Consider the following 11,356-nt stretch of genomic DNA (forward strand, 5'->3'; position numbering starts at 1 on the left):
AGGATAAAAATGTAATTTCCTTTCAATTTTTAAGATGGCATGTGAATGGTCCGTTCAAATCCTAAATTATTTTCCCTTTTCTTCCTAGGGCTGTAAACGAGTCGAGCCGAGTCGAGCCAGGGTGGGGTCGAGCTCAAGCTCGAAATTAATTCAGGCGGTTAAACTTGGCTTGAGCTTTACGTCGGAGTTAAACGAGCCTAAGAACAAGCCAACGAGCCGAGCTAAGGGCCGAGCCGAGCTTAGCTCGAGCTGTGCTTGGTTACAAAATGAGCCAGCTTGGTTCACTTCATCTCAAATTGAGTTTTTTTAGCTAGTTTTTCTCGAGCTTCTTTCGAGCAAGCTACGAAGCTACGAGTCGCGAGCTTTATGAACAACCCTATTTCTTTTTGAGCTTGATGGATGTCCGTTATCTCATCAACAACGCTGATATGAACCCAAACCAACTGCTTTGTCTTGAGTCGTCGGGTAAACTTTTCCTCAGGGGAGGGTGAGTAGTATTAGTCTGAGTCCATTGTGGTTCGTGAATGTTTCGAATCATCATAGAAGACGTGTCGGGTTCTGCTAGAAGAGTATAAGGATTTTGTTGGTTTGTTTCCAAGTAGGGTTTAGAATGTTTGAAGTATTCTTGGTTCAATACCAACTCTTCTGAAAGACAAGAATACAACGTTCATGTATCACAAGGAATGACCGATCTAAGGCAGGGAACCTGATTTAGATACACAAATTCATCACCGGTTTCTACAGCACAAGCACATACACTGTTTGTTGGAAGAACCCTACACGTCTTCTGCTAGTTACTCTTTTCTTCGATTTCAACAAATCTTTCAAGGTCTTAAGTGATGGACAATTGGTTAAAAGATGTAGAAGAGTTTGTGTAGAGATCTTTACGTACAAATTTGCATCATCCTTACAGTTACAAATGAAGTATTAAAAGATGTTAGTTTCTTGACAATATGGTTTCTCGACAAATGAAGTATTATCTGTCATTGCTGCCTCTTCGGTTGGTAAAAGACATAGGATGGTTTCTAATACAGGCTCTTTTAGAGAAGCGTTGGGATTCAAGGGTTTATGAGTAAAAGATGTTAGTTTCTTGACAATATGGTTTCTCGACAAATGAAGTATTATCTGTCCTTGCTGCCTCTTCGGTTGGTAAAAGACATAGGATGGTTTCTAATACAGGCTCTTTGTCAGTTGTGGTTGATTTATAGCAGGAGGTTATGAAATGAATATATGTTTATGCGAATTCACAACATCCTTGCTTTATTCTCTTTAATCTATTAGAACGATCCTTGTTTTGTCACGTACATGCGTTTAATTCCCAACATCATCTGTTGATCATTGTTCTTGAAGATGAAGATGAAGAAACGAGGGTTTATTCTCATTAATTTATTAGAACGATCCTTGACTTGAATTTGTGGATTTCGGTTGGATCAGAAAAACTTAACAAGAGAATCAACTAAAAAAATACAATTGATTACTCGGTCAAATAACCGGTCTGTTAAAGTTGAGCTTCCTGATGCAACTTTCACAGTGGTACCAATGTCCTACTACTACAATCCTTCCAACGCCTGATTCCGATACAACCCTCGATGTTGATGAGTGAAAGAGTTAACATTCTGATTCAGATTCAGGAAGCAGATGTTTATTAGTGTTTTGAGAAACTAATAAGGTAAACATGAATTTTCAAAATTTTAGATAACTCGCCATTCTCTTGCATTTGTATACGTTGATTGTGGATTTAAGTTGCAAGAATTGTGTCTGTCGCATGGACTCAGACTCATACTACTAGCAGAAGAACCCAACACGTCTTCTGTGATGATTCGAAACATTCACGAACCACAATGGACTCAGACTCATACTACTAGCAGAAGAACCCGACACGTCTTCTGTGATGATTCGAAACATTCCAAATCACTAGCAGAAGAACCCGACACGTCTTCTGTGATGATTCGAAACATTCCGAATCACTGCCGTTATCGTGTGTTGTGGATCAACTGAAATAACTGAATACAACCGGTCAAATCACACACTATATAAAGTGTAAAGTTATCGTGTGTTGTAGCTTGTAATAGATTAACTAGACCCCTCAAGTTGTCATTCATAACAACTAAGCGTCTGGAGAAGAGTATGTTGATATAGGAGAGTTGATGCAATTTTACAAGCATTTTATCGTGTGTTGTAATTTTAATGAAACAATGAAGATTGAATATGCTGTCATAGTTATCAAGACTGTTTGTCGGGTTTCCAACGTTCTACAGCACAAGTTCATCACCGGTTTCTACAGCACAAGTTCATCACCGGTTTCTATAACACAAGTTCATCACCGGTTTCTACAACACAAGTTCATCACTGGTTTCTACAACACAAGTTCATCACCGGTTTCTACAGCACAAGTTCATCACCGATTTCTACAGCACAAGCACATACACAATTTGTTGGAAGAACCCGACACGTCTTCTGCTAGTTACTCTTTTCTTCGATTTCAACAAATCTTTGAAGGTCTTTAGTGATGGACGATTTCAACAATACGTTCACGAACCACAATGGACTCAGACTCATACTACTAGCAGAAGAACATGACACGTCCGGTGATTGTTGATACATGGAAAAACAAGGACCATTCACCTCTTTCAACCTACCAAAACACCAAAATCCGTACCGGTGATTGTTTATCCATACTATTCTTCATAGCCATATTCCCACTCACAAGTTGTTGATACTGAGCTTCCTGATACATATCGTTCGTAAGAAACTTTTCGTGCACTGAACCTTCAGTTGTGTACTCTTCAATCTTCTTGAGTATTTTTCTAACTTTATGCTTGCATCCACCACAGTGAATATTAACTTTGAGTGAAAGAGTTTGGAAACCGGACGGTAAAAACGAAGTAACTGTTGGAATTTGTGGATTTCGGTTGGTTCAGAAACTTAACAAGAGAAGCAACTAAAAAAATACAATTGATTTCTCTTCATGTTACGGAGAATGTTCTAGAAATTGAAGGAAAAGGAAAAGATTTGTTGAAATCAAATTCAACAGAGATAACTTAATAAAACCGGTCAAATCACACACTATATAAAGATTACAGAGGTTTTTACCATTTTTTACCATATGTATACGGCCCGTATACGGTTTATACGACCGTATACTCTCGGTAAAATTTTTTTTTACCAATCGTATACAACGTATACGAACGATGTATACGGGTCGTATATTGTTATACGGCCCGTATACTATGGGTAAAAAATGGTAAAAATTGGTTTATTCTCTTTAATCTATTAGAACGATCCTTGTTTTGAGAACCTGATTCTGATTTAAACGATGGAATTTGTGGATCAACAGAAATAACTGAAAATAACTCGCCATTCTCTTGCACCTGTGTCCGTCACATGATAGAAGACGTGTCGGGTTCTGCTAGAAGAGTATTCTGAAAGACAAGAATACAATCTGTTCATCATTGTGTGAGATTAGCCAAACGAGGATGAAAGATACTCAAACCATCTGATCCCGTTGTTGCAAACTCCTTTAATGTGAGATTCTTCAAGTTTGCACATTTTGAGAAAATACCAATGTGTTTGTCAGCTTCGTCAACACACAAAGTGACAGAATGAAGCAATGAAGATTGAATATGCACTAGGGTTTTTTCTCTTCCGGTTACCAGGCCTATCATTTCCGTCTACGTTTGGTTTCCTCAACGAAGAACCATCAGCTATTATTTGCCCTTTTTCCTTTGGTTTCTGGTTGATTTTGAGGGTGAGGGTTTTGCATTGATTCCTGCGCTCAAATCATCTGCTTCCTGAATCTGAATCTGAAAGTTAACTAGACCCCTCAAGTTGTCATTCGTAACAACTAAGCGTCTGGAGAAGAGTATGTTGATATAGGATAGTTGAACCCGACACGTCTTCTGTGACGATTCGAAACATTCCTTATAACTAGCAGAACCCGATCCACTTACATTCGGATAACACTGAGAATCCACAATGCTTATGGCCAGATTCTTTCCTTCAATCTTGGCAAAATCAATGTCTGCTTGTTTTATTATTACGAAAGTACTGAACAACCGAGATAGGCACAATAACAACAACAGCTTTCCATGATTTGGAGACTGATCGGAATCGAATCAGTGATTTTACTGGAAGCCGTTTGATTATTTCCTCATGGATCTCGAAAGACACGTTGTCTGACATCTTGATTTTGATTACCAACTCACCATATCAATTTCTAGGTAGTTAACAACGCTAATTAGAAAAAAACGTGATTCATATACACAACGGTCTCTTTGCTTCGTCCACTAGAACTATTTGTGTATGCATTCTTTTGGTAGTTAACAACGCTAATTAGACAAAAAATCTGTAAAATTAATCATATCGATTGCTATAACAGGATGGATGTGACACACACAGATAGATAAGCTGTCACAGTTGTCAAGACTGTTTGTCGGGTTTCCAATGCTCACACAGGGTGATAAACAACGCTGATACGAACACATGTGTTTCGAAATAGGCTTTGTTCTTGGTTTAATGAAGTTACACGTAACATCTACTTATATTGAGATTTAAACAATGCCTGCCTCAACTGAGATAACGGACATCCATCAAGCTCAAAAAGAAAACTTGTGTTTCCCATAGTCACAAAAGATTGCGGTTTGTATTTCGCATAGCCACCGTTTCCGTAGTAAAAAACGGTTGCGGTTTGTATTTCGCATAGCCACCGTTTCCGTAGTAAAAAACAGTCGGGTTTGCACATTCAATCTTCAATACTTCATTAAAATACCACTAGTAGAAGAACCCGACACGTCTTCATGTTACGGAGAATGTTCTAGAAATTGAAGGAAAAGGAAAAGATTTGTTGAAATCGAATTTGACAACTATGACAGCTTATTAAAGGTAGCAATCACCTCCAATCATTTCCTGGTCAAATCACACACTATAAGGTTTAAAGTTATCGTGTGTTGTAGTTTGGAAAGATGACCGAATAGAGATCTGAATAACAAAGTGTGGAGAACTTGTTTGTGTCGGGTTCTTCTGCTAGTTACTTGATCAACGGACTGATCGGTAACGTTACTCTACTTGTGCTCCGATTTAAGCGGCGTGTTCCGATCAACGTTGTTTAAAGGTGATGAAGAGTTTAGAAACCCTAGAATGATGGTGCTTTTACGGGAAAAAACGTGATAATTGAAAAACATCAATCTATACGGCCCGTATACAGTTATACGGCCCGTATACATTTGGTAAACATCAAAAACCTCAGAAATAAATCCATTGAGCGTATACTTTTTATAAATCGTATACACTTGTATACTGCTCGTATAACTCTATACGGGCCGTATATAATAAAATAAAAAAAACATTATCTGCGCATTTTCCTATTCAAAAACATTCTATACGGGCCGTATATTTTGTATACGGCCCATATACACTAGGGATGTGAAAATAAGATCTAGGGGGTGTGGGAATAAGGGGGGCCCGGGTCCTAATATTAACACATGGCAAAAACTTATTTACACATGGTGTATACGGGCCGTATACAGTTATACGGCCAGTATATAATAAAATAAAACTAACAAAGTCTGTGCCTTCAGACTTTGTCAGTTTTTTTCATTCCATGCGGGCCGTATAACTGTATACGGCCCGTATACACCATGTGTAAAGAATTTGGCTGGTCGTATATGATTTGTGATCAGACTGAAACCGTATATGATTTGTGATCAGACTGAAACCGTCTGTATTGATGAGCGGAAATTGATTAAGTCAAAATTAATGATTCTCATTCGTCCTCTCAGTCTCTTGCCCCTCCTGTAGTGTATCACCATGGCCTACAATTGAATCCCTTATCCCCTCTTCATCACCATCAATTGAATAGAAGATGGAATACATTATACACCACCGGTTCGCTTTCTCATATCATCTTTTACAATTTACGACGCCATTTATTTAGGAATACATAATTTTCATCTTTTGAATCGCCATATTATTTGTTCTTTTTCTTCTTCCGACTGATCAAGTTTTTGGCTTCCCGTTATCTCAATCGAAGTTGTTTTATGTGGTTTGTGAAGTTTCTCTACTAACCAAAGCAGATTACTATAATCGAATTTTATGGTTTAGTTTGGATTTTCGGTTATGAATCAAGCTTTGTGGCCACTGAGACTATCCCCATTGGTGACATTGCTCCAACCTAGATTGCCAAATTAATAAAAATAAAATGGAAAAATCAATTAAATCCACCAACCTGGTCGATGGAACGACCTAGGTTGTGACATCCATTTCACACTTTATCTGCCACATGTCAAGAGGAGATTGGATGATATATTCATTTATATTTCCTTTTTCCTTCTAACATAATTACTTATAAATATAATTAGATTATCTCTAATAACTTAATAAAATTTAACTGTTTTTAAAAACTCAAAATCACAGTTTTGTTTTTTTTTTTTTTGTGAACATGCAGATATAAAATTTATAAAAAGTGATATATTATTTTAATTATTTTTATCTAACATTATCTTATTTGTCACATATCAACATTTTATTGTTTTGTTAGATTTTTTTGATAAAATTTCTTTCTTATTTTTAATAACTTTTTATTATTAAAATAATAAAGTTTAAAAATATAAACATTTTTATTATTTATAATAAATTTTATAGAATAACTTATAATCTAAGCCATATTTATTTAATAAGAAAATGGTTTAGGTTGGGTTCTTAATGAGTGTGAAAGGTTGGGTTGGGTTGGGGTGTGTAGGTGGAAGAGAGAGAAATTAGTTTTTTTATTAAAAATTGGGTTGGGTTGTGAATGGGGATAGTCTGAGTTCATGTATCAAGGTACAACAGATGCATGAAACAGTTAGTACAAATAAAGAAACACAGGTATAATCTCTTTTGAGTCTCTTCTTTCTGCCCATACACTCATGTAACCAAGAAATTGAGTCATGTCTGTGTATAAAGTGTGAAGGTCACATGTGAGTTTTATTGAAGAACATGGAAATGGTGTATTGTCCAGTTAGGAGATGCTATTATGATGAATCTTTGACGGTTCTTGAGGCTGGTATACAACTTGGCAGTGCTTTGTAAGCTATTTTTAACTCATTTTTTTATTATCCTTATTTGCATCGATATATATTTATTGGTTAGATCATCTATTGATCTGATCACCTTTTTTCTAAGTAAGTGAAATGTATATACTTCTGCTCTTGATTATAGGGATGATGGAAAAAAGTTGCAGATGCGCATGAACCATAGTTCTCTAACGTAAAACGTTGATCCAAGTGTTTCATCTATTTTCTTTTCATATCTATGTGGTTTATGAAGAGTCTAGGGTTTGGTGTAAATTTTATTTTGATTTATTGTGTTTATACAATAGGTGTAACGTGAACTTTTACACAAAAGAAGGCGCACATTGCAAAGGGGAGTTCTCTACTGTCAACAAAACCAAGTTCCAAACGCTTGAAGAAACACGATATCATTCTGCAAAATGGTTGTGAAGATCCTTCAGATTCATGTCGGGTCAGACGTAAGGTCAAAGGGTAGCCGTAGCATGTTATCCTCATCATGGGAAAATTTGTTGTCAGTAAGTATAAAAACAGTATCCAAGATTAATCAGAAAAGAAAATTTTCAGCTCTCGAAAGAGCTAGTGAGAGTATGAATGTTTTGGAATAAAAACAAAAGAAAAGAATGAGATTTGCGGACCACAAAATTCGGTTTCTTCAAAAAGTTTGAATGAAGGTTCTTCATGGTTGAAGACTTGTATAGTGGATCCATCATGTTATATAGAATCTGTTAGAAACGAGACGCGATCAAATAAGGAGCAAGCTAGCACTATGCAAGTCCCTAGATCTTCTGATAACATGTTCGACTCCAGGGAGCGCGTTATTAATGTCACAAATGATATTGAGAGATAACAACAACATGATCATGATATGTCTGATTCTCCAGTTTCAACCGTTTCTAATCCGAGTTTGACAAGATCAGAGTCAGACAAGTTTTCTGCAAGATCTACTACTCGAAACGATGAAACAGATACCCTTGTTGCCTTAACAAGTTCTGGTGATTGGAGATCGAAGGGTCAAAGTCAAATTACTAGAGCAATTTCGTTTGTGAAATTTATTTGCTCTTCTGATTGTGTGCTATCTTGCTTTGTAGCCATGGGATACTTATGTTGGGTAATAGGTCATAATGGGTCACATTTATTATGGGTCGGGGTTTATCTGGAAAACTTCTATTTTATTCTATTTTTAAATGAATAATTAGAGGTAGAAACGTAGCCGGGTTGGCTAACGGGAGAAAATAGGTATCCTTTAGTACAGAACGGGTCGTGTTAACCCGAAATGCTTACATTTTTGTATGCATATAAGTAGAAGGTTTTGGATTTTAAAGCTGAGTTATTATTTAAACAATAGGCCTAACTCTCTCATGCATCATATGTATACAGTCTGTATGCATAGGGTCGGTTATGATTGTTGAGTTAGTCAGCTTGGATATATAGAGGATCTATTGTACACTTTTTTCACATTGATTCATGATATGAGAGAGCGCATAGTAGCGCATGATATTCTCTTTACATTGTCAGGATTGATGAAACGTCTCATCTCCAAAGTGCCTGATTCTTATATGCTCAGACCCGAATTTTATCATTTAGAGCTATGGTTGTTCTCCAATTTTGATTTATTTTCTTTTTTTCGTAAAAACACCTAAATGTTTTTATTGTAAAGTAACTTTTGTGCTATTTATTCAGGAAACCTGTATCGGGGTATAAATTAAAGGAGACAACCGGAAGTGGTATATTTGCAGCTGGCGAAGAGAACGGTTCAGAAGAGACTGATGATGCAACTCGCACCCCATCGAACCCAACTAGCATACGTGTCTACCAGGTTAACCATTTGCCAGTTTTCATAACGAATAGACACATTTTACTTTTTTTTCTCTAATTCTAATTATATCTTCATCAGCAAGCGGTTGCTGGGATTAGTCACATTTCATTTGGTGAAGAAGAAACTGTGTCTCCTAAAAAGCCAATCTCCAAAGCTAAGCAACGGGAGCTAAGTGGCACGATGGATAGTGAATCGGAAGCAAGGTTGAAGAAACAAATTTCGGATGCAAAGAACAAGGAACTTAGTGGTCATAATATTTTTGCAGCGCCGCCTGAAATCCAACCCCGCCCGTTGGCTGCTCGTGCATTGGCTTTAAACGAATCTATAACCATCGGTCAACCTGCACATAATGTAAGTATTTACTTCCGTCATAGTAGCTTATTATTTATACTTTTATCATTATATTTTTGTATCCAATTTTGTTTCAGGGTTAGCCGAGAATCTTGATGTTGATATTATTAGAGTATACAGAGGTGGTTAGGTAGTTAGAGCATGTGAGTTAGTTGAGTTAGTTAGCATGATTAGTTGTATAGTTGTTCTCTTATATATAGAGGTGCTTGTATTGATATTCTTACCACTTATGATATGAGATTGAGTTTCTTGAGCTTGATATTCTCTTTATGGTATTAGAGCATATGCTCTTGATCCCGATGGCTTGATTCCGGCAGACTGTTACATCTCCGGTGAAAATTCCGGTCATTCTCCATTATTTCCGATCTGCTTCATTTTGATTCATTCTGATTTCTTTCTAAATCTCGTTTCTTCATTCTGATTCTTCATCAATCTTCAAATCTTCATTATTTCCGTTCTTATTCTTTCTTTTCGATCTGTTCATTCTGTCACACCCCAACCGATGGCGGAATCATCGGGGCGCGGCACTGAGCGAAACAGATTGTCCAGAAGTTTCCACAACAACTATTATACAAATTCAGTTAAATGATACGTCCCATACCATATCCCAAATAAATAACAAGTCATTACAGAAAACACCTAGTCAATAAATCCTGTTCTGACAACTCAGATTTAATTATTACAAAACCAAATAATATTGTTCGATGTTTCTAAGACCCGTCTGGACGAGATCTACAGACAGCTAAGCCCTAGACTCCTGCTCAGACAACTATTTGTTGGGGGCCTCTAGAAACTTATTCTAGCCTCGCTTTCCTAGCAAGCAAACACCTTAAACACCTGTCACATACGTTAAAATAAAGTCAATACAAACAATGTAAAGGTGAGTACACAAGTTTGATATAGCATATAGAGTTCGAATAGTTTACGCATAACCAGCACGTACACAGAGGAAAACGAAGCATGTTAATTATCGACATGGGACCATCGATACCAACGACTGCGGGTTGACTGTCCGAGACAGTTCGCAATACATGAATACCACCGTAATCCATGCAAGTAATTTGTCCTTAACAACGCCCGTGTGAACGGGTGCTGAGTCCAAACTATAGTACTATGTTGCTAAGGCAGGTAGACAGCATTCCATGTGTAAACATAATAAACAAGCATTCATTCAGTCACGTAATACATGCAATCGGTTAGCGTCCAAATAGTTTGTATAGTGTAACTGATTGTGATTTCGATAGGTAACGTATGTAACACCCAAAAGTGCTAAAAGCAAAAAGGGGTCGAGTATACTCACAGTGATTTGATATGGATTGAAGGGAGCACTGAGAGAAGTTAGCCTGAATAGTTCGATAGTATAACGATGAGTAACGCGGAGATGCAAACAAGTGATGATGGATCGATTGGGCCGGTCGATCGGACAGCTGGTTCGATCGGACGGGCTGTTCGTCTGGGTTGAAAGTCCGTTTGAACATTCCCATTCGATCGGCCGGCAGGCTCGATCGGCTGGTCCTTTCAAGTGGATTGTTTCTTCCTTTAGGAAGGGTGTGTTTGTGTATGATGGTTTGTACTTTTGAAGTTTTTGCAGCATTACCTTTCAAGTTGGTCGATCGAACGGACCGTTCGATCGGTTAGTCCAACCGATCGGTTTGCAATTTTATGAATTTGGCAAGGTGTCACTCGATCGGGTGGCATGCTCGATCGGGTGACATTCCAATGTTTCGAAAAGAACGGTTAAGTGTTGAAGTATAGTATCTCATGATTCGAGCAGTAATGTTTCAATCGAGTGGCGTAGTCGATCGAACATCACCTTGTCAATACTACACTTTGTGAGTTTGTGGGTCCATGTGTTAGCCGATCGGCTGGCCCGGTCGATCGGCTCGGTAGTCCGTTCGGGTGGGCTGTCCGGTCGGACAGCCTAGCCGTTCGGCCAACATTTTCTGACCAGGTTAGCCTATCTTCTAACACTTGGTTGTTTTGGTAATTTGGTGTGATTTTTGAGTTAGGTTGATAACGAGTTGAACCACGAAACCTAAGTCCTTACTTGGTTCACTGGCTCGGGCAGGAGTCACCCAAGTCCGGTCAGTGAACGGTTCGGAACCTTGGTTTAACGTTTAACCCGAAATCGAAGAATCTCGTG

The 11,356-nt window shown here is 37.8% G+C and overlaps 1 protein-coding gene across 1 annotated transcript; it reads left to right on the plus strand.

The window, feature by feature from the left end:
• The first annotated feature begins 6,972 nt into the window (after nt 1-6,972).
• On the plus strand, nt 6,973-9,343 carry LOC110900473. The gene is made up of 4 exons (XM_035982139.1): nt 6,973-7,061; nt 8,727-8,862; nt 8,941-9,217; nt 9,291-9,343. The coding sequence occupies exons 1-4, from the start codon at nt 6,973-6,975 to the stop codon at nt 9,341-9,343; spliced, it is 555 nt and encodes a 184-aa protein (XP_035838032.1).
• Nucleotides 9,344-11,356: the final 2,013 nt, after the last annotated feature.

Source organism: Helianthus annuus, chromosome 13, assembly GCF_002127325.2.
Source record: "Helianthus annuus cultivar XRQ/B chromosome 13, HanXRQr2.0-SUNRISE, whole genome shotgun sequence".
NCBI classification, from domain to species: domain Eukaryota; kingdom Viridiplantae; phylum Streptophyta; class Magnoliopsida; order Asterales; family Asteraceae; genus Helianthus; species Helianthus annuus.